Source organism: Electrona antarctica, assembly GCF_951216825.1.
Source record: "Electrona antarctica genome assembly, chromosome: 6".
In the NCBI taxonomy this organism is placed as follows: Eukaryota; Metazoa; Chordata; class Actinopteri; order Myctophiformes; family Myctophidae; genus Electrona; species Electrona antarctica.
In genome coordinates this window covers 25,563,655-25,586,525 of record NC_136811.1, presented here as the reverse complement: position 1 = coordinate 25,586,525, position 22,871 = coordinate 25,563,655, and the positions used below count along the sequence as shown (strand labels likewise).

At 43.0% G+C, this 22,871-nt stretch overlaps 1 protein-coding gene across 1 annotated transcript; it reads left to right on the top strand.

Annotated features, from left to right (window-relative positions):
• The first annotated feature begins 471 nt into the window (after positions 1-471).
• Positions 472-22,697, top strand: LOC306924529 (terminal nucleotidyltransferase 4A-like). The gene is made up of 12 exons (XM_079503079.1): positions 472-1,448; positions 1,887-2,010; positions 5,652-5,698; positions 5,805-5,925; positions 6,588-6,695; positions 6,815-6,943; positions 11,870-12,083; positions 14,282-14,408; positions 15,173-15,276; positions 15,909-16,102; positions 17,894-18,031; positions 18,146-22,697. The coding sequence occupies exons 1-12, from the start codon at positions 655-657 to the stop codon at positions 18,566-18,568; spliced, it is 2,523 nt and encodes an 840-aa protein (XP_079359205.1). The 5' UTR covers positions 472-654; the 3' UTR covers positions 18,569-22,697.
• The last annotated feature ends 174 nt before the right edge of the window (positions 22,698-22,871 follow it).

Below are 22,871 nucleotides of genomic sequence, written 5' to 3'. Positions count from 1 at the left end.
TTTGTGTGGTCACATTGCTACATTCCAGGCATAAACTCAGCTTCATTGTCACATCAAGTTTACATGTGTAAATTGGGTGAATTTCTTTGTCATATAGACATGGCCTACTACTGAAGACTGATAGAGGCAGTCTATAACGAAATACTTCAATTGTGCTTAATTGGTACAAACCGTACAAATTGGTTTGCGACATTGAGACCAGAAAATACTGGCAACGAAAATGGCTTTATTGTCAGACCACTGGCCACTGCTAAGTTTCTGAATTAACTGCTTTCACATTGTATCACGATATCGCCTGATTTATACGAAAATACCCGATTTACAAGCTCAACGCGTCGCGTATGCTACGGGTTGTGAGCTTTTAGATCTGCTATTTCCGCCGACTGTCCAGATCAGTCAAGCCTAAAGGGGGTGTGTCCAAAGGTTTAAATCCCACAGACATGCGCACTAGCCGCTAAATTGCTAGTGGGTGCGCCATATTGGCTTACAGGGGAGTGGAGTTGAACAAGCTGCTAGTACAAAAATCGTACAGATTCCCGGGCATGAAGCTACTTCGAGGATAAGTACAAAATATTATTTAATTCCGCAGCGGTAGATTTGTTTGTGCAAAGTGATTCGCCGGCTTGCGTGTCACTGTCCCGCGGGGAGATTTGTATGTTGTACGCCAACTCAAGTTCAATGGAACCCAGCATTAGCGGCGGCGTTTGGATCCAGCAGCAGCCGGAGCAGCAGAAGGGACCTCATCATTCCTTAGGGATGATGCACATTTGGGAAACCTCTCAGGGATTTCAAACAAAGTCCAGCTTCAGCGGCCAGCGCAACTTTCAAATGCAAGGTGCATGTCTGCCGTGCGCGAAGAAGACCGACTCGTGTAAATATCACGCACCGCCGCCGTCAGGAGGAGGGGTGGCATTTGGGAAACTGACGAAGCAGCAGGATAATGGTGGTGGGGGCGAGACGTTTAGCATTCGGAGGAAGGGCTCCCTGTCGCCGTCTTCCTCCTCTGTGGACTCTGATGAGGCAGAGAGCTCGTCGCCCTCCAGCTCCTCGCTGCAGATAGACAATCTGAACATCGTGGAGGAAGCCAGTCGCTTTTTGCACCTCGACGAGCACGTGAATCTTTTCAGACAGCAGCAGCATTTCACTCTCTCCCCGGCTCATCATCAGAGCGCTCCTCAGCAGCAACATTGTCGCAGCAGCAGGCAACAATCTGGCAGCCACACCCCCGGGGGAATCAAACATCACTACGGGAATCAAACCCACAGCCCTCCCGGGGGAATAAAACACCACCACCTTTCTCATCATTCTTTAACTGGGCGCAAGAGACAGCTGAACAGAGCCAACACCTTCCACGGAATCAACCATTTACTCTCCAATAGCTGTAATGGGAACTCTTCAGACTCGTACAGTATATGGAAAACGAGGCGATACAGCCCCGGTATAAACGGGTAAGAGTTTTCAAATGTAATATGATTGGCTTGGTCCATTACAAAATAATCCACGGTCAACCCCTGGCTATAATGCCGACACGGGTTATTATAACGCATTGCATTTGGCGTAGACAGTGACGTTTACTAGCGTAGCGTTACGTGGTCGAGCATGAACACTTAGGCCTACAGAGAGAGCTAATTCTTTTAACACTGCATGCGGCTGGCAACTTGCTGTTCAAATTGAATTGCCACAACCAAGAATTACAATCAATTTGCCAAATTAGTGGTGTCCTGGAACCCTCAACGTTTCTTGATGGGGGTTCTAAATGGTCCTTACGTCCTTTAAAGTAAAATTCAAATATTCATTGGTGGTTCAGTACCGGTGTCAGTGACTGACTATATGGTGCTATCGAGTTCACTGTTCTAACACACTCCTATATCCCCTTTGCATTGTAGTCTACACGAGGAGATAGTAGACTTCTTCAACTTCATGTCTCCACGCCCTGAGGAAGAAGCAATGAGGAGAGATGTGGTGAACAGAATAGAAAGTGTCATTAAGGACCTATGGCCCACAGCACGGGTAAGTGTCTCCACCATACCGTTTGCAATAAGGTGATGAGTATATCAGGTAGCCTACTGTACCTCTTGGTAAAATGCCAGCACATGTCAAGGTCCTGCTTGCTAAACGAGCAACATTTTACTAATTGAACAAATCAATAATGGGTTAATAATGAAATAGTTAAACTTCTAGGCTTGCTTTCCCCCCCTTATCTTAATCTGACCATAGTAATGACTGTCCTCAAGTTGTTTCATTGCATGGGTGGCACTAGGTTGTGTCAAGTCTGGTTAGAGGAAAGGAAGTGAAGTTTCCACACTAACTTGGATCCCAGTAGAAAATGTAGCCTATTCAAATTTTAAACAGTTTCGACCACTGTGGGTCTTCATTAGGTCTCAGTCTGGTTAGAGAACAACTTAAATGCAGTGTGTCATGGAATTATTATAAACCCCTGTTTCAGCTCTTATGCAATGGTTCTTTGCTTTTATAATTAATTTCTTTTTTTAATGTAGGTGCCCATTATTGTGCATTATACAGCACTTGGATCATTCGAATCTCACCCCTCCTGAAGACCTTGACATTTGTCCATCTTTTAAAATGTATATTCACAGCAAGCTTTTAATGTTTAGTTTTTCTATTTTATGCTTGTTTCATTTGGCGCTTAAATATTTAAAAGATATAATCAATCAGAAAATTCAAGCATAAAATCTTTAAAGCAAAGGCTGCAAGAATAATGTACCTGTAGGTATTCAAGTTCGACTCAACTACAGTGCATCTAGCTTGGCCAAGCATTTATTTATGAAGACCTTTGTATACATTTTTACAAAAGGGACTATTGCATTGAATGCATTCCATTTTGCAATGCAAGTTCAATTCCTAACATGTGAACATATCTGACCAATAAACAGATTCTGATGTTAAAATAGTTTGTACACTACAGCATCATACTATAATTTGTCTATGTTCAATTGCATTGCCAAATGAGAGCTGGAGCCGGATGTTTCATGTCATTACTCCACCCCTCCCGCCCCCCTCCGAAACGCATCCTAGAATTACGGTTCTTGGAACAAGCAGCTTTTCTTGGAAGCATTCTAAACATTTTGAGCTGTCCCTGGCCAAAAAAAACCCCTCTGACTGGATTTGGGTGCTGGGGATTTGGATGCTGGGGTTTAAGTAGCGTGCTTGGGCAACATTCCTTTTCGGGTTTATGATCCGGTCGGGAGAGGATGATATCGTTAAGTCATGTTGTAGTCATTGTTTTGTAGTCGTCAGGCCCGAACCCTCAATCTGGAACTTCCTTTCCCTCGAACCGATTTTTCCCAATAAAAGGCTACGAGAGAGAGTCACGCTTTTATGGTTGTTGTCCTGTTTTGAGGGTTCCAACCTAATGACTACAACACGACATAACAATATCATCCGCTCCCGACCAGATCACACAGCACTTTTGTAACACAGACCAGGCTTTCCTCTGAGGTGGAAAGCCTGGTGATGCGAGGTTAGGGTTTAAGACAAGTGGTTAAAGACAAAATCAAAACTAACACTTAGAACTCTTAAAAGCTCCACTATGTAATGTAAATGTTTTTAGTGAATACCATGTTATTTTGACCATGTTATTTTGACCAATCTGTATTGTATATAGTATGATAATACTACTAAACAATAACTTTTACAATTATTCAATTTTGTTTTTTCGTGTATAATGGTGAGATGTGCAGTTCAACATTGTGGAGGCATGCCTCCATCTATGTATATTAACACAACGGATGCGCCAGCGCCAAAATATAGGCGCTAGAGTACCAGCAGATATGGCAGATTCTATTCTGAAAAGCCTGAACTTGAAAAAAATGTGTTGTTTTTTTTTGCCCAGGAATTTTTCAGAATAAAGGCATTAGAATGCCAAGCAGATGAGGCAGATTTTACTCTGAAAAGCCCCGCCTCCCAAAACCGGGAGGTGAATTCTTCCATTTCTACATCGTGCTAATAAGTCTGATCTCTCTCTCTCTCTTTAGAAGCGTTAATATTCCAAACGAGATGCATGATGAATGAAGTCAGAAATTAGGACAGAACATCATCGTCCTATCAATACCACGTACAGCGCCGTAGATTCAGAGAGTAAATCAAGGAAGCTTAGAGAAGGAAAGGTCATGGTCACGTGACTGGGCACTTTCATGGGAGCCAAATCACACACCGGAAGTTCCATGAATACATGGCAGTGAATGGAGCTGGCTGGACCAGCTCATAACAAACATTATTTATGAACAATTGAGACCTTTGTCATATAATCGGTTCACATATCACAGGTTTTCTAATCACTTGCTCTTCGAGTGCACAGTACATCATTGTATTTGCGGATCTAAACAGCAGCAGGTATAGTTTGTCTCGGAGGTCTGGCGAAATTTGGCTGCCAGACAGGAAACGGCGGACAGTCTCACGATAGTTGGCACGTTCAGAAACGTACTTTTTGCTCTTTAGATACCTCTATCTATATATATATATATATATATATATACATACGGTACACATCGAAAGGCAACACAGCATGTGTTATGTCTTCTGTTATTTTCCAGAAGTGATTACTTTACAAAAGGTCTGTTATTCAGAAATGGTGTTTGTTCATGAGCTGGTCACTGGGCTCTCATTGACTCCAATGCATTCCACCAAACTTCCGCGTGTAGTTTAGCTCCCATTGTGCGAAGAATCTGCCATCTGAAATTGCATGATAGCGAAAATGACGTTGGTGACCTTACCTCTATTCCATCTACCTTTGAGTAAATAAGGCAGATTGTTGGCCCGTAAACCAGGAAGTGAATGGCTTCGTGCGCAGCAAAATGGCTCTTGGGCGGATGAGCAAGGCGTTGGCCTAGCAAAGGCCGCTGTCAAATGGATTTTAGCATTCAAAGGACCTAAAGACGTATCCACACATCCTGGGCCTCCTACAGGAGTAATTATGAAGATATGCATAATGAGTGTTAAAAACATTACAAACAGATAGTCGGATACACAATGGAGCATGATCATTGATTTGAATTGTTAAAAAAATAAAGTGTGTGTGAGCCCTAGGGAATTACCTTATGATCTAGTACAGCTCCCATGTTCCAAGGCATTTGACAAATGCGAAGGATGTTTCCCAATGCGGGGAATAAGAAACCATGTATGTTTTGTACTTTTCTGCAAGAGAATGCCTAACAAACATTAAGTGCACAGTGAGTGTCCTATTTAACTCCCATAATGCATCTCATGGCAGAGTGGTAGACCATAGACATATAAACGTAGACGCCTCTTCCGGCTCTAGGGCACGTGTCAGAATTATTGAAGGCACAATTTTCCTGAGATTCCTTGCAAAGCATTTGCCTTCAATGAGCGGAAGCTTGTCAAGCTTCCACGTGCGTAACATAAGTCCTGGAAAAGACACGCTGTGATTGGCCAGTAGTCACTTGAGTGACAGCGAGAGACATGGAGGAGTCCCATGAGTGACGTCACTTGGGCAGTGATGCAGCGTGCCTTCAGCAAATGCCTTCAGCACTTCTAAATAAGAAAGCTGCGGAGAACTGTTGCTTTGTGTTCACTCTTTAATGTTTTCTATTAGTAATCCCCCCCCCCCCCCCCCCCGGCTCTGATGTTGTAGTGTTGTGTTACCGTAATAACTTTGTTGTTGCATTTTGCAGGTGGAGATATTTGGCAGCTTCAGCACTGGACTATATCTACCTACAAGGTAAATGTTGTGGGCCTGTGTGCGATCTCATTTAGTGTGGGCCTATATGTTGATGCAAAATAAATCCAATCTTAAGGGGTTCTTAATTAAACAATTTTGTTTCCAGTGACATTGACCTCGTAGTGTTTGGGAAGTGGGACCACCCCCCTCTCCAGGAGTTGGAACAAGCCCTGAGGAAACGCAATATAGCTGGATCCTTTCCTATCAAAGTCCTCGACAAGGCTTCGGTCAGTATTGTGGTAGACCTAAGTAGTAAATCTGAATTCTTTGTCTCGAGAGTTCGTTAGGCACTGCAATTCCAGTGCCAAGAGTTGACCCGATGGCACTGGGCACAATACTCTGATCAGCAAGATCCTGGTTCGATTCCTGGCTAGCCGGACCATTTACTGAATGTCTCTCTCGTCCTCCTCCCCTACTCTCTCTCTGCATTTCCTCTCTATCCATTGTCCCTGTTAATAAAGGCTAAAGAAATGCCCTGAAAATATCTTAAATCTAGTGTCGTGCATAGAGAAATCAAAGTTTCCCCTGTGCCTCAAGAGTCGTCAGATTTTTATTTTATGTCTGCCTCATAATAGAACGATAGGATTTTGGTTAAGTCAACCTGTTACCTTTTTAAGAAATGTTGATGGGCATAGTTTTTGAAGAATTAAATATGCCTTCAGACTAACAATTGTTCATAATGCTTGTGCTATGGAGAGTAAATTAGATTTTGTGTGCATATCTCCCTGAGGCCTGGTTTAAGGCAATTGTATATGGCTATATCTAGGTAGGAAAGGCAGTGTTTTGTGTACCAAGTAGGTCACTGTGACCCTAATCACAATCACTGCTTAATGTGTTGGGATTGTGGGCTTCTATATGCTATAACCCCTGACTCTTGCCCTGCCAACAGGTGCCAATCATTAAGCTGACAGACCAGGAGACTGAGGTAAAGGTGGACATCAGTTTCAACATGGAGACTGCAGTCCCAGCAGCGCAGCTCATCAAGAGCTACCTCAAGGTAAGCCTTGTGGAGACGAACTGTGTGTGTGTGTGTGTGTGTGTGTGTGTGTGTGTGTGTGTGTTTTATGTAACTTCTTTGTTAATCCCTTGTTGTTTTCTTCTCTTTCTGTTTGGCAGAAATACACTGTGCTTCCTCCCCTGATCTTTGTGCTGAAGCAGTTCCTGCTGCAGAGAGATCTGAATGAAGTCTTCACCGGGGGCATCAGCTCTTATAGTCTTATCCTTATGGCTGTCAGCTTCCTACAGGTACACACGCAAGTCTGATTCAAACTCTTCATCATAGCTCAAGAGTAGGTACCCTCACAAAAAACATGCAGTAAATCTGGTCTCTATACTGTCTCCTTTCCACGTTGCAAAAATCGTGGTATAAAAAATAATAATAAATCATAGCTCACAAGGAGCATGTGGTCTGTGCACTGGTCGAGCCCCAAGGCACCACCGCATCTGCTTTCTCCCATTGTCTGTCCAGAGATTTCATATTATGATTTCTACAATATAGCTACAGCAACTTGGTTTATGGGGAAGGATGGGTATTTTCTGTTGTCCAATGTGCATGACTAAGAAGGTCACACAAAATGAAAGGTCATTTTGTCTTTTCTTTTTCAGTAGTCTATTAGTAAACCAAATTTTCAAGTTGAATCGACACTAGTCTCATGTGTCCCTGGTTTTTATTTTTAGATTGCCTGACAAATGCATCCAAGTGAGCAATTTGTCAAAAGGAGGAGGCACAGCGCACAACTTATATTGGTGAGGTACTAGCCACAGCAAAGGTCAAGTAGAAGACAAAAATAATTAATTAAAGACCCAATGTTTCGATCCGGAGGGCTGCAGCAAGGTGTGAATTAAATTTCCCCTGCATGTTCATGGGATTGATGTTTGACCATGGTGGAGTACTCTCAGCTGGAACCAAGGTAGTAGCTGGTATCACCACTTATGCCATTTTACATAATGTAAGGATATTGCAGTTTATAATGCCATGACCGTCATGCCTCTTCATGAGAGAAATCAATGGATGCGTCAGCAGTAACCTCGCGTTACCAGGCTTTCCATACGGATCATGGCAGTTAAGAGGTTCTTTCAAGGAAGCTGACATAGTATAGCGGAATGCAACAGCTTGTCTCATCAAACCAACTGCATACTGCCCTGCTGATAAGGTAATTAAGAAGAATCATAAATCTCCATAAACGGCAGTTCTCTCCCTGTGAGGGCCTAATAATTTATCCTTCTACGTACAATGGTGTCCCACAACGCCTTGCGTCTGCAATGAGTTGTGGGCTTGTAGATTGGACAGTGACATATAAATGTTTAATGCCGTCTGTCAAAATGTTTTACATGAGATATATATATATATATATATATATATATATATATATATATATATATATATATATATATATATATACACCAGAAACATGTTCACCTAGCCTCATGTACACTTGTGGACTCCACAGTACACTATGGCACTAATGTGCCATAGTGTACTGTGTATTCCAATGTGCTACACATTGTATCTTGAGTGGTGCAAACACTCTATTGCCCAGCTATGTGTCCCTGGGTCTGAGCACAGAAATGGCATATCTTGTAAGCGACACTGTTGCACAGCCTAACACACCACCAAGTGTCACTGTTGTGCAGACACACAGAGAGAGAGCGAGAGAGACAGGCCCAGAGACCCCTGGGGGTCTGGATGTATAGGGGACCCCCGCACGGTAACTGTCATTTCTCGACCGTTTTGGACGCGGGGCTGCTCGCCGGAACCGGGGCGGCACCCTGGGCGTTTTCCTGTGGGTCTGGAAGTTCCGGAGATCCCCCGGGGACCGCCACCACTTGCTTCACACGGGTGTGATTTATTTATTTTTAGACTGGCCAATTACAAACAACTAATTATTATTAAAAGTACTTGTAATACTTACGTCAGTTGAAATGCATCATGCATTCAGGAAAAGGTTATTTAACATAGCTTTTCCGTAGCTTCATCCCCTCCAATTAGTGCTGATTAGGTCTGTCACGATATGAAATTGTATTTGATCGATTATTTGTCATACAAATAATTGTGATTGAATTGTTTCTTCATTGTACACTGGAAAAAACAATACTTTGTAAACAAAGGTTGCACAAATAACTTGAAACGACTGACAATCACCGGTACCAATAAATTATCAAAATGCGTACCAATACGGGACATATTTATTGATTGTATGCTCAACAGTTGTTAAAATATAGTGTAAATGGCCGATCTACAAGCTCATCACAAGCTTGTAAATCTATTTTCACTATTTAAGAGACTGCGTGAAAATGGTCTGCATGGAGATAATTTACTTTTGTAAACAATTGTGATTACCTCCTAATTTTGACAGGCCTATCGCTGATTGTCAAGGTGCTTGCAATATCGGCATTAGACATAAACTTAACCGGGTAGTCGACTTTTCATGACCCGACCATCCCTAGTTGAGTCGTTGAACTCTCCTCACTGTGGGCGGGCCTTAAGGTGCTCTGTATCCTTTTATTTAGCTACAATAGTTTTTAGATGGTGTGGATTATCTGTGGCATTCCTTTTGAAGAGCTACTTTACAAACACTAGTTTGGCAGTGTAGTGTGGCTCTACTGCTGCAAGCAGTAGGCAACTTCCTCTGTGTTTTCAACTGGTCCAAATCCATTTTCCATTTTCCTTAAAGCACCTACCACTGTGGAACTGGCATCATGCCAAAATCAGCACAGCTCCATTAGGAGAACACAGCAAGTCTTAAAGCAATATTATGCTCCGCCATTGAGTCGGGGTGGGACTACATATAAAGTTGGGAAGCACTTCCTCTTGGGCTGGTGCAAATCCAACTCTGGTAAGATTGACATAGACTTAAAACGGTAGACGCCTCCTTCGGCTCTGGGGCGTGTGTCTCGAGGGGAGGCAAGCTTTCCCGAGATTCCTTGCAAAGCATAACGGAAGCATGAAGCTTGCGTCACAGAAGGGGGAGTTCGGTAGGCCAATCGGAGGCGCGACTCCCTCTTTCCCAGTGGCACTTTCTTCGGCAATGTCAATGTTTGTTTCCTCATGCCAATAAAGCTCCTTTGAATTGATAAATCCCGGAAAAGACTCGCTGGGATTGGCCAGTAGTAACTTGAGTGACAGCGACGCAGTGTGCTTTGCAGTTATTGCCTTTTTTGGCTTATTCGCTTATTATTTTGTTTTTGTTTTTTTGAGTGGTGCAACCACTCCAAGGAACAGCAATGTCCTAACCTATGTGACTGACTATGTCCCAATGTTTAGAGTACCAGTAGGGGCAAAAGTGGCGCTGTTGTGCCAGAAACGGAGAGAGATGGTGTTGCACTGTTGCCTGCTAATTACAGAGAGAGGGAGAGAGAGCGGCAGGGGGAGAGGAGTTGCACCACTCGGTTCACATGGGTGAACTGAGTGGTGAACTGTTATGGTTCATAACATTTTTTTTTTTTTAGATGAGACATGCGTTGTAATCATCTGCAGGGACAGACGGTATAAAGTCAGTGAAGATGTTCTGGCTGCTGCGACACAGAGTGCACACTGCAGCTGGTCTGTGATTACTCTGTTGGGGTGGGCGGAGCAGCTGGTGACTGACACACATGGCTAATGAATTAGCTTTAAATGAGCTCCGGTTCCAGTATGGGTCTAGATACCCGGTCAAACCGGGTCTAAGACATTTGAAATATCCTCAGTTAGTTTCAGAACGGGTCCAGTTTTCCTCCGTCATGTTTCAGACCGGGACCTTATGTACTCGTCTGTTTCGGACCGGGTCCAGTAATTTTGAATGTTTTCTCTGTCCATAAATGTATCTTTCTATATCGTGGGTGGGATGCATGCATCCGTGCTCGTCTCACGCACACTTTCGCCTGTAGGCTAGTAGTTAAAGTCACGCAACGTTTTTTTGTTTTGTGTGTCTTCTCGGTGGGACAGAGCTCTGGCCACATTCATGTGTTTAGACATAACTAATAGCCTACCAAAACGGTTGGTCGGTCGTGAGCCACCACAACATAATGCATATAGTCCGGAATCGCACCTCTACTACTACATTGAATGGTAGAGTGACTGATGTTAGTCTGCTCAAACGTTACTCTTTTACCTGCTTTTTACTAACACTAAATTTACGAAGATGCCCAGAACATCAGAATGAACCTGTGTAGTTTATGGCTGCTCCAACAGTAGTGGCAACATTCAACTTTGGAGAAAAACGGAATGTCAAAAAATACACCGCGGTGGCTGTGACCAGAGCTATAGAGTAATGGTTGAGACACCGCAGTGTATTTTGACAGGTAAAAGAGTAACGTTTGAGCAGACTAACATCAGTCACTCTACCATTCATTGAGGTGCGGGTTAAAACCGCAGCTAGGTCGGCTCCGCCTACAAGAAATACGTAAGCCATGAGACCCGTTTCTGAATTTGTCTATAGGGGAAACACTGCATTGGAATAGACCAGTCACAGTAAGGGAGTCTCAACTCTTTTAGACGACGATGGTCTCCAGATAAAACGGCAAAGTCCCGTTGCGTTCTCATTTTTTATATTGACCCTTTACATGAGAACGCACACTTTATGAAAACGCTATAATGTCACTAGACCAGTCACCCACGTACAAGAAGAACCAGGTAGCCCCCCCCCCTTCACGGCGGGGGTTCGAATGATTCTTCCAGACCACAACAGGGTTCTGGCCGTCGCTCGCTGCCTGCTTTCTAGTAACGCATCAAGGTGACAGACAGCCTGACAGGCAGCCCAGAGCATGCAGGCAGAGCGCGCCACGGGATGGTTATATAATTTATAATACATTAGGCTACATAAACGCTGCTGCCTGCCACCTATCACAAGGCATTTCATTTACATCATGGTTTCCTATGAACACCGTTCTCGTGTAAAGACCACCTTAGAAGGCTGGTCTTGCCAGACTACTTGAGGTCTGGTGACTATCCACTACTACTCAGTGGATTTAATCTGGATTGAAATTGTGCTTTTTGTTAGTATTTGAAAGATCTATTTTGGCATATGAACAAAATGTATAAAGTAATAACGGATAATAACCAAACTAGCTATTTAAAATGCATCCATGCTTTGACATTTTCACAGCAGTAGGGGAAACTGTAACAGTGTGTAACACTCCAGTTGACTGAAACTCATCGACTCGGTTGGTCATCTGTCTGTCTGTCTGTTACAGCGCCATCCACGGATCGACACGCGGCGTACCAACATCAACCTGGGTATCCTGCTAATTGAGTTCTTTGCGCTCTATGGCCGTGACTTTAACTACCAGAGACTGGGAATCCGGGTGAGAGATGGAGGGGCATACGTGGCCAAAGAGGAATTGGCCGACGCCATGGGCAATGGAAACCATTCATCCATGTTGTGTATAGAAGACCCTCTACAGCCAGGTGAGAAATGGAGCATGCATGTGTGTGACACACCGTTTTGTTGGTCCAGTTTTGATTGTGCTGCATTTTAACATTGTTTCGGCTCTACTCTGTGACAAAGTACTACACTACGTAAAATGAAGATTACATATCCATTACATGTTGTGTTCTCAGTTTTAAGTGAAGATTGATAATCAGTCTTATTATTGAAATGTGTATGTAGAATGACCATAATGCTTGAGTGAATAAGGTTAACCACATGAACCCTGGTGTCCCTATTCTGGGGTGACTACATGTATAAACTCAAAATACGTGGTGACGCATGGTGATCTTGTAGATCTAATTTTTGAATATTTGTAAGGGGGGGTGCCCGTAGGGTCCTGTCCTGGGGGGACCCCAGTCAACGCAGTGTACTATAGGGATATAAGTGTTTAAATGGAAAACATGGGTTTCATCTTTCTCTGTATGCGCTACCCTAAAGGTGTGAAAACTGTTTTTATCCAGATAAAAACTGGAACAAAAGTCTCCTCTCGGGACTGCCTAACCTAGGGTAAAAATGAGACCAGGTGGAGGCTGTGAAAAATAGCTTGGCATTTCAAGTTGACGTGGTAAAGCAGGTCAGTGCATTAAAAACAGCCATTTTATGCTGGCTAGCTGAAGGCTGGATCGCTGCGTGGGTATAGAAGGATCACTCAGATTTGGTATTGGAAGTTTTCAATGTTCTCCTTACAGTTAAAATAAATGCTCCAATAGTATTCATAGGAGGGAACATTAATGCAACTTTAAGTAACCTTCAAAAAGTACATCCAAACCACTCTTTCTTGAAAGTACAATGTCCATACAAAATGAGACCTTGTAGTTACTCAAAATATCAGTCTAATCTCAAAGATCTTTCGGTCAGATGCAGTAGAGCTACTATAATAATAGGGGGACAAAGGTGTGAGTAGCTATTTCCTAGTGGAAATGCATTGATGTCCATCGGCTTCCAAGCGCACCTGACTTGATTCACTGCAGGTGTGAATGCAATCCGAATCAAATAAAGGAAAAGAAGCCAAACTGTGGCGGATGAATGAGGAGTAAACTCAGTTGGAGATGGAGAAGGCATATTTTTCGCAGCGCAAAGCTGTCCCATTAGGGCGGTTACCGTGGATAGATGTGGTCAAATGAGGAGCCTGAAGCCCTCATCAAAATATGGTCAGCTGAGCACATTAATCATTTGCTTAAGGAAACTCAAAACAGTGGTGTGTGTGTGTGTGTGTGTGTGTGTGTGTGTGTGTGTGTGTGTGTGTGTGTGTGTGTGTGTGTGTGTGTGTGTGTGTGTGTGTGTGTGTGTGTGTGTGTGTGTGTGTGTGTGTGTGTGTGTGTGTGTGTGTGTGTGTGTGTGTGTGTGTGTGTGTGTGTGTGTGTGTGTGTGTGTGTGTGTGTGTGTGTGTGTGTGTGTGTGTGTGTGTGTGTGTGTGTGTGTGTGTGTGTGTGTGTGTGTGTGTGTGTGTGTGTGTGTGTGTGTGTGTGTGTGTGTGTGTGTGTGTGTGTGTGTGTGTCGGCCGAGTGGAGACTTTCTTAATCTTGTTTAAATATAAATACTACAAAATTAAACGCATGTGTCGGTACAGATTGTAAACTTCGGATAATTTTGCGCGCCCGTCTGCGCTGTGCCTCGGCCATGTGGTGCCCAAAAGAACAGTGACGCGTACACAGTGCACACACAGCGTCCAGTCTTTACGTCGTAAGAGTCCTAACTAGTGTATATTTTTTTTGAACACCATAGATTTCACTGTGTAGATGAATCGAACACATTGATTACGTTCCCTGCTGTGTTTCCTTGCTGTGGTTTACATGGCCAGTGTGAAGGCAAAGGCAGCAAATTAAATATACAAGAATGATTTCTCTGCCCATTCGCATCGAGTCTAACAAGTAGAGGTGTGAATGCGACCTTAGTTGACTGGGGTTGAATCTGTACTTGTCTTAAACAAAAAATTCCATTCTACATATTGCGATGTGTCAAAAGTTAACTTTTGTCTTATGTATACTTTTTCATGTCAATGGAAAGCTGGTGATTTCTTCTATTGTATATTACTGAGCCTTGCACCTATAATGATATTCTAACTGAGTGTTGCGGGTTGTCTGCTTTGGCAGTCTTTTTCTCTCAGTTCTACTTTACAATGTCAGCCACTTATCCCATACTGTTCCGCTTTTGTAATGGTTTTTCTTTTTCATAGCTAACGATGTGGGCCGGAGTTCGTATGGAGTACTGCAAGTCAAGCAGGTGTTTGACTTTGCCTTCATGGTGCTGAGCCATGGCGTGTCTCACCACGCATCCAACTACCCCAACAAAGAATATGACAGGTTGGTTTCTTTAACCCATTCAGGCCTGACGTCGAAATTAAAAAAAAAAGTTTTCTAAATCATGACAATTTTCGGAAAGATTTGAGGCACATTTTAACGATTTTTCAAAAATAGCAGACCTACAAGTTCATAGCGCGCCACTCGGTGGCGCGCTATGAGCTTGTAGATCTGCTATTTTTCAATAGCTAAATTATAACAATGTTTAAAACACCAAAAGGGGTTCCCGCCCCAAAATGGGTTAATGGTTAATGTGGTTAAACGCTAACGTGACATGGATGCGTTCCAGGTCTCAATGGATTAACTTAAAGGGTCACACCCCTTTTGCAACCAGAGCTTATTTTAATGATGTTTTGCAGCCTCCTCCACAAGGAGGGGAAAGTGTACTAAAGCATTATGGACATTGTGTTTTTGATTGGATTGCTGAATTCCTACAGACATTATTTTTCTGACCAGAGGGTGCAAATTGTGCTACTGTTATCTACTACAAATACTATTAACATTGAGTGATGTTACCAGCGGTGAAATGTCTCTAACAAGGGGACAAGAACATATCCTTGGAGAGACATTGCATAATAGTCAATTGCAGTACAGGAGGTAGAATATGATGTCCGTTTCCTGTCGCTATGTAATACTACCATGTTAATCTATTACAAATTTTGTGTTTCATTTGTTTTCACCATTTTTGGTACTAATCCCCATTCTATGGTTTTCACTGGCCTGCCTAACATACTGGATGTGCTATATGCTCCCTCCCTTCCTCACAGCACTTTAGGACGCATCATCAAAGTGAGCCCAGAAGTGTTGTTTTACAGGGACTGGAGCATCAAAAAGTGGAGTATCAAGCAGTACGCCAAGCTAGGGAATCATGGTAACTTTGTGTTTATGTTGTGTTTGCACTAACCCTAAGGCCAGATTTATACTAACCCTAAGGCCAGATTTATACTAACCCTAAGGCCAGATTTATACTTGCATGTGCACACATATACAGGCTCACATATACATGTCGATGCAACGCAGCTTGTGACATTAAATAAGTAAATCATGTATAAGGTACTGTGAGCCTGAGCTTTCTTTTTTGAAAAGTGTGTGTGTGTGTGTGTGTGTGTGTGTGTTAGAGCTATGTTTGATTCTAATCAGACATAGGCACTCAACATTTTTGAATATGCTAAATGTTTGTCAGTGATGCAGAAACGGGCTTCTTCTTAACTAAATTACAACTAATTTAAAACTAAATGCTCGCCCGGGCAGGCCTAGTGGTCCGCACCTAGGCTGCTAATTCAACTCCCAATCCTGATGATTTTTTGCTGCCCCCCCATTTCTTGGCATTTTACTATACACTATCAAATAAAGGCAGAATAATCCCTAAAAAATATCTTAACGAAAGAAATAAACACCTAAATGCTTGACTACAAGACTCGCTACAAGCAAACCTTTGTTTTCTACATAAAATGTTGATTGATTACTTTCTACTCTAAATATTCATATAATTTCTGATCCCAGCTGTAGAAACCTGTGAGCAGCGTCTTGCCAGGCTGATGTTGTCTTCCATGGAGGATCAGAGAGACTCTTCATCTCCCCTTAGTGCTGACTCTCTGTCACCGTCTCCTCTGTCGCACCCCAGCCCTCAGCACCATTCGTCTTCATCGTCCTCATCATCCTTGTCAGCATGCTCGCTGTCCTCTGGGAGTGATGTAGTAAGTTTTAGCCATGACACTGGCCCCTGGTGGTCAAGCAACAATGCCCAGTTTGTGAACACGTATCCCTCAATGTAACGCACATTATATTGCATTCTTCATCTTCTTTGATCATTCAATAGTGCCAAATCACTATTTGCCCCCCCCCCCCCCCACACACACACACACACACACACACACACACACACTTCACCCTGCAAGTATTTTTCAGCAGGAAGGCAAAGCCCTTTATGGGACAACCTAGGCAGAACCAGTCTTTAGGTTGGGTGGCCAAATGCCTTGATTGTGTAGGGGGGAGCATATGGACGGATAAACAAGTCTAAGAGGAGAGAGAGGGAGACGAGCAACATTTAGTATAATTACTACATTGACAAATGGCAGATGTAATAATATAATACAATAACGGTCCACAGCTGTGTTCCAGGGAAACCCTTGATCCGTAGCCAGGCTACAAGCACGATCATGAGTGTTATGATAACAGTTCACAAACCCATCATGTGCATCTGCCGGGGGTTCCACAACCACACCCTTGATCCACAGCTTGGGGTTTCTGCAATCAGTCTATGGAAGCCTTGGAAATCGGAAGGAACAGAAACTCTGGGGAAGAGGTTCCTGAAGGTTCAGTTAGTAACATGGCTATGGGACATGAATGCATGAGGGTGGAGGTGGGAGGGACGGTGAGGAGGGGATGGGGAGAGGAACTATAGGAAGTCTCCCAGCAGTTAAGGCCAATAACCAAATTAGCCATCAAAAAGTAGGAATTTAAAAAATTCCAAAAATGTAGCACATCGAAAACTTTAAATAAATGGCGGACACTTTTTTTTTTCCACTTTTTTTTATTGGCACATAGCAAAAAGAACGCTTCCGTGTTTCGGCTATGAGCCTTCATCAGAGCCTAAAGGTGGCCTTACACTAGCCGATAATCGGGCATTTGAAATCTGACAGCACCACACACTACAGGATAATCGGAGCGGGGCAGAGCAAATATCAAACATGCTTGATGTTGATCGGGTCGATCCCGATCGCGCCCCGAGCAGATCGATTGGGTCGGGCACCCCCCGAGCGTCAAAAAATGCCCGATTATCGGCTAGTGTAAGGCCACCTTAAATTAGCCCTTTGCTAAGCCTTGCTTGTAAAATGACACATAAATAATAGTTTCAGTAGCAAGAGCTACAAAATGTCTCTAAATCTAGGCAACATGGCCTGCAGTATGCTATGACATTATTTCAATAAACTAGAAATACGAGGAAATGTGAAGGAGAGACAACAGTGATTAGTATTATTGCCATCACCTGGGTGCGTTGGTCGTGTAACTTTCCCAACGTTAAGCTGTTATATGTTAACATTGACCGCTATGAGGTGTCAAGCTTGCCATCCTTGACAACGGTTGCAAAACTATTTGGATTGCCATTGGACATTTGCTTTTGGGGTGGGATTTAGTGAAGGGTCATGTTACAAGCTTTATCAAAAAGCTGTAACCCTTACAAAAGGACAGTGGGGTTTCTGTATTGTTCCTTCATCCAGGTGAATAATTTAACCTTGTAGCTGTTCGACAATACTAACTGTTGCCAAAATAATAGGTTATGGCGTTATGAGCTCATGAGTGACCTGAGGTTTTCTCTCATGTAACCAAGAATAGTGGTGGTGTGTATTGTTCAATCCTTTGGACTCTTGACTGCCAAATGGGATCAGTGTCGACTGAATGCTCGGCATTTTATTTCCCCACCTTCATTTTATTTGTAAGTATAAGTTGCATTTCTAATGTGTATGGGGGTGTGCATTGTTTTCCAGGAGTCTGACTCTCCTCCCAGCAGTATAACTGCTATGCCACTCCACACCATCAGCCTGGCCCCAAACCAGGCATTGCTACAGCTGCCTACTGATCTCAGAGCCACACATCCTGCTGGCTTCATCTCTAATACAACACAGGTTGATTGTTTGTTTTGTCTTTCCACAGTTCAGATGGAAATGTCAGCATAATGGATGGAAGTCGAATATAATGCCACCTTCTAACTTTTTGCTCTTTGGTTTGTTTCACACCAGGTCGTCAAGATGCCGTTTCCAGGCACACAGTTCTACTGTGAGAATCCACCTTCCATCAGTGCTGTCCACCGCCAGACAATGCAAGCCTCACCTGTCGCCCACTCCACTGACTCTCCAAGCACTCTACCTATGTCCCACCACCTCAACCATGCTAAGGTAGGAGGACAGCAAGGCCACGGTTACTCCACGAGACTGAACTTCCCCTCCCCTGTTGAAGCACACCCCTTGAGCTTCAAGCACATGAACCAAGCCAGTGGTCTCTGCCATCAAAATCATTCTCAAGGTAAATTCAGTCCCCAAGGTGGACTCGGTCACCATGTACAGAGCTCGGTGCCAGAGTTCACGAGCCAACAACCGTGTAACCGCAACCCCTGGAGACACAGGAAGAGGGACAGCTTTGTGCCTCTCAACCACACCAGATGAAACATTAAAGCTTCATCATTGGACTTGTCTTTTGGTTGTTGAAGTCCCACGTTTATTCCACTTGACTTTAATTGCTGAAGGCTTTCAATGGTACAACTTGAGTCTTGTGTCTGAAAGCCCTGAATGATCCAGCATACATGCTCTGGTTTGAAGGCCTAAGTTGATCCAGGTTTAGAATGATCTTTCCGTTTTATAATGGAAGGCATCCAGGGATGCCACTCAGCTCTTGCCCGGTTTAACCGGACTCTGACTATAAGACGAAACTGGTCCAACTAAGCACTTGTTTGCTGGTGCCAGTTCATTTGTAAACCCTGGCCGTAGGCCATCGCAGACTAATCAAACACGTGTTTTTAACTTGATGCACACCAGCAAGGACTCAAGCAAGCTGTGTGAATTTCATTGCTGATGCAACAGATGAACGTTTATTTCTGTGGCTGAGGACATTTTAAAAAGGTGATTGGTGTGGTGTCTTTTGACATGAGGTGATATGAGTCGCACACTATTGATATCATACATCACTAATGTATGGACATTGGCTCAGGCAGTGCCTGCCGTGCTTGGAGATATGGCTGTTTCTCCAGCAAATTCCCCACATTTTATGGCGGAAATTTGTCGGCTAACAAACATTTGAAACGTATTGCAGCTCTTCATGTATTACAGGTGCTCTTTCTCCACTGACTGACATTACATCTTGGTACTATTTTGTTTGCTGAAGAATGCTGGTGTATCACTACACACTGGAGCCGCTTCAGCACTGGCATACTTCAACAAGTGAAATCGTTCCTAGATATAATATCGGTTTGAGGAGGAAGGTGTCCAGTAATGCATGAAAGGTGTTTCTGTGGCTTAAAATGTTTTTGTTAGCTGGCCCCATTTACCATGTATTTACTGTTGGCAAGCTGCCATCTTGCAGGGGCAATCTGCTATATCTCCTAACACGGATCTCTCCAAGTGACTGTCCATAGATTGATATCACTAATAGTAACTCAAACCGCGTTGTCAATAAACCCAAACTATACCCTGAAGACTAGGTTCCAAAAAGAAATGATGCTATTCTTTTCCAGAGAGAAACGGCAAATGTTGTCTTGGAATCCCCTCATCTATTCTGAGTCTTTGGTCCCACTAGATGGTTTGAATCAGTCTGGATGCATTTCACTGTTTGAACCTATACTGATCTTCCTTGGGCGTAGTAGGATTAGGTCTTTACTGTGCTTTTGATTGGAAGTTGGGTTCATTAGGTCCTCTGAATGCAACTCCCTTGATGGCTGTGATGATGAGCAAGGTAACTTATGACTCAGACTGTCATGTCTTACTTGTAGTCTGTATGGACAGAATCAAAGCACTACCTTCCTACCTACGCAGCATAATGCTGCTGACGTCATTTTATTTGTGTAATGGCACAAACGGGCTTTATCTCAAGTGCTTTAACTGTGACGACTTTTTTGAATGTACCATTTGTTTATTTTTGTGTGTGTTCACCTTTTGGACATCTTTTTTGTCAATGTTTGTCTTGGACCCATTTAGAAACTAATCATCTATAGGATGCAACGTTTGCATCACAAAGGGATTTTTATTTTGATCAAATTGGCACTACTAGTAATTGCATTGTTTACTGTACCACCTTACTTTACAGTTTGAAATGTTGTGCAATATCATTTGGTTTTAATTTATTGACATTTTATCTTATTTGTAGTGTTGTGCCCACTTCTAGTTTATTTCCCATACTACCTTGACCTGTGCAATAGATGGTTTTGAAGCCCTTTGAAAGGGATGTGCTTCCATTTTCCCAACAGAAGAGGGAGCTTTGGGATTAGAAATGTGCCAAAAAGCCACATCATGATGCTAACCTCTTAAATGTCATATTTGCCATTGCACCACCATTAGTCACTTGAAATTTTACGTGCCCAAATGTAATTGTGTTGCTGCCACTGACTTTCATTTGAAACATCAATTATTCATTGATTTCAATTTGGGATAATTTCCCGCAATATGCAGTAGACTGAATTGGGGGAAAGGATTTAACTTGAGCAGTTTTTGGTGCTATGTTACCAGCAAAGCGGTTATTTTAGGAATGCCTGTCATCTGGTGCCATGTGGTTCGTCTGCAGAGGGCTCGAATAGATCTCCACTTGTGACTTTGGGAACCGGCTGCACCGTCCGCTTTCCGTAGAGCTTAAGTGCAGAACCAATGACCTGAAGCACCTTGCAGATACTTGCTGGTCTTTCAGGTGACTGATCTCCATTCTCCATGTTGCATTTTTGACCATCAGACGCAGTGTTGTAGTGCAGATGGACAGCTCCTGGAACTTTGTCAGTGTTGGCAGACAATAGTTTCTTTGGCTGGACTTCCAGCGGTGAGATGAGAGCAGAGTGTTTTTCTCCTGCCCCCATCTGGAGACGGCTTACATGACAGGGTGCTTTTCTTTCCAGGTCAATTAACTTCATCTCCTGGTTTCTACTGTCTTCTGTCTTTAGCCTAGGCCAATCGGTAACATCTTCTCATCCAACCATTTCCTGCCTTGTTCTGCCTGGTGCTTTTCTGTAGCTGAATTCCAATACCCAAAATCTCTGCCACTCGCTCACGCACACTCAGTCACTCCACCATGGTGGTGTTACGGTGAAATTGGTGACCTGGGGAAATATGTTACAATCGTGTAGACTGTCTAATCACATAACGTCAGTATCCGAAGTCCGAATGTAAATCATTGTGGTTTTGTTTTATTAGAGTTCAGGTATTCAGGCTACATATTTAAGACATCCATGTGAGCCATGTGAAGTCCACAAGATGTTCACATATTTTGGCAGGTCACCAATTTCACCGTAACACTGCCATGCTGGAGTAATCGAGCGAGTGGCCGAGATTTTAGCCAAATTCCAATACCCAAAATCTTGGCCACTCACTCACTCACGCTCGATCACTCCACCATGGTAGTGTAATGGTGAAATTGGTGAACTGACGAAATATGTGACCATCTTGCGGACTTCACACAACTTAAATGGAGGTCTTTAAATACGTGGCCTGAATACAGCTAGGTTGAACTCTGCTAATTAACAAACTGCAACAATTTACATTCAGACACTGACATTTTGAGATTGTCTACACAATTGTCACATATTTCAGCAGGTCGCCAATTTCACCGTAACACCACCATGCTGGAGTGATCGACTGTTAGTGAGCGAGTGGCTGAGATTTTGGGTATTGGAATTTGGCTTTTGGGTATTGGATTTTAGCTATTTGGGTATTGAAATTTGGCCCATCATCCTCAGGCTCTCCTAAGATTGGGTGTCTTCCTGTTGGAACTCATCCTGTGATTAGCTGTCTCTGAGTGGGTTTAATTTTTGATTCTTTACTGCCTTTTCAAAAATGCCCTCATTTTGATGTGTTGCCATTCATTGACTATAACCACTGCCAGATTTAGGTTCATGCTTTTGATTTTTCACACAACCTCATGGTGAAGGTTCACGTCAGGAACAGACTTCTACTGCAAACTAGTGACCATCGGCATTTTGTAAAACACAATGCCGATGGTCACTAGTTGCAGTAGAAGTCTGTTCCTGCAGTGCCTTTTTTTTTTTCACAATTTGATATCGAATGACTAGATGAATGTTAAAGTCTGTGCCATTTCACGGGGGCATTTTTGCTCCAGGATTTAAAGTCAGTATTATTAGCACTGTTGGTCAGATAAGCATATAACTACAACGGCCAGGAAGATGGCATTTAACAAATCTTAAGGCATAGGTTCGTGTAGGTGTATGGCGGAAACCAATTCTAAAACTATAGAATACCATTCCCATGTATTCTGGTGTATCTTATTGGTGTGATTACAAATAACGGCATGGTCAACTGTTTTTACCAATGTTATCGTGAAGACTCGGTTATTCACAATGGTACCCCTTACAGGGCACAGCTTTTGACATGGAGTTGCTTGATTTATAAAGGATGCCTAGTTTCACCTGCAAACTTTGCCATGAACCAAATCTCCAACTGTTGTATGTCTGTGCCATAATAGGATGGGTTATAATGTGTAAATGAGTGACACATGGATGTATACCTTGTGTTTTCCTCTGGGCACCATTTTTATGTATAGTTTTCTATTTTGATTATTTTTTTAATAAACATTTTAAAACTACTTTTCCATTTGATTTGGTACATTGTGTAAAAATCTAAGTTGTATCTAATTCATATACTGAATGCATTTGTTCCAACGGTGAACAAGGTGCCAAGTTTGCCAACTAAGGTTTGCTCAGAGTAATCTAGTAAGAGAGTGGCGACACTAGCGTTGACTCCCATTGTAATCATGGAA

Bases quoted from the DNA above. Each gene is read 5' to 3' on its own strand.
- LOC306924529 (XM_079503079.1), top strand. From the start codon at position 655: ATGTTGTACGCCAACTCAAGTTCAATGGAACCCAGCATTAGCGGCGGC. The intron at 5,926-6,587 runs GTCAGTATTGTG...CCCTGCCAACAG, and splicing joins AAGTCCTCGACAAGGCTTCG to GTGCCAATCATTAAGCTGAC. The intron at 6,696-6,814 runs GTAAGCCTTGTG...TCTGTTTGGCAG, and splicing joins TCATCAAGAGCTACCTCAAG to AAATACACTGTGCTTCCTCC.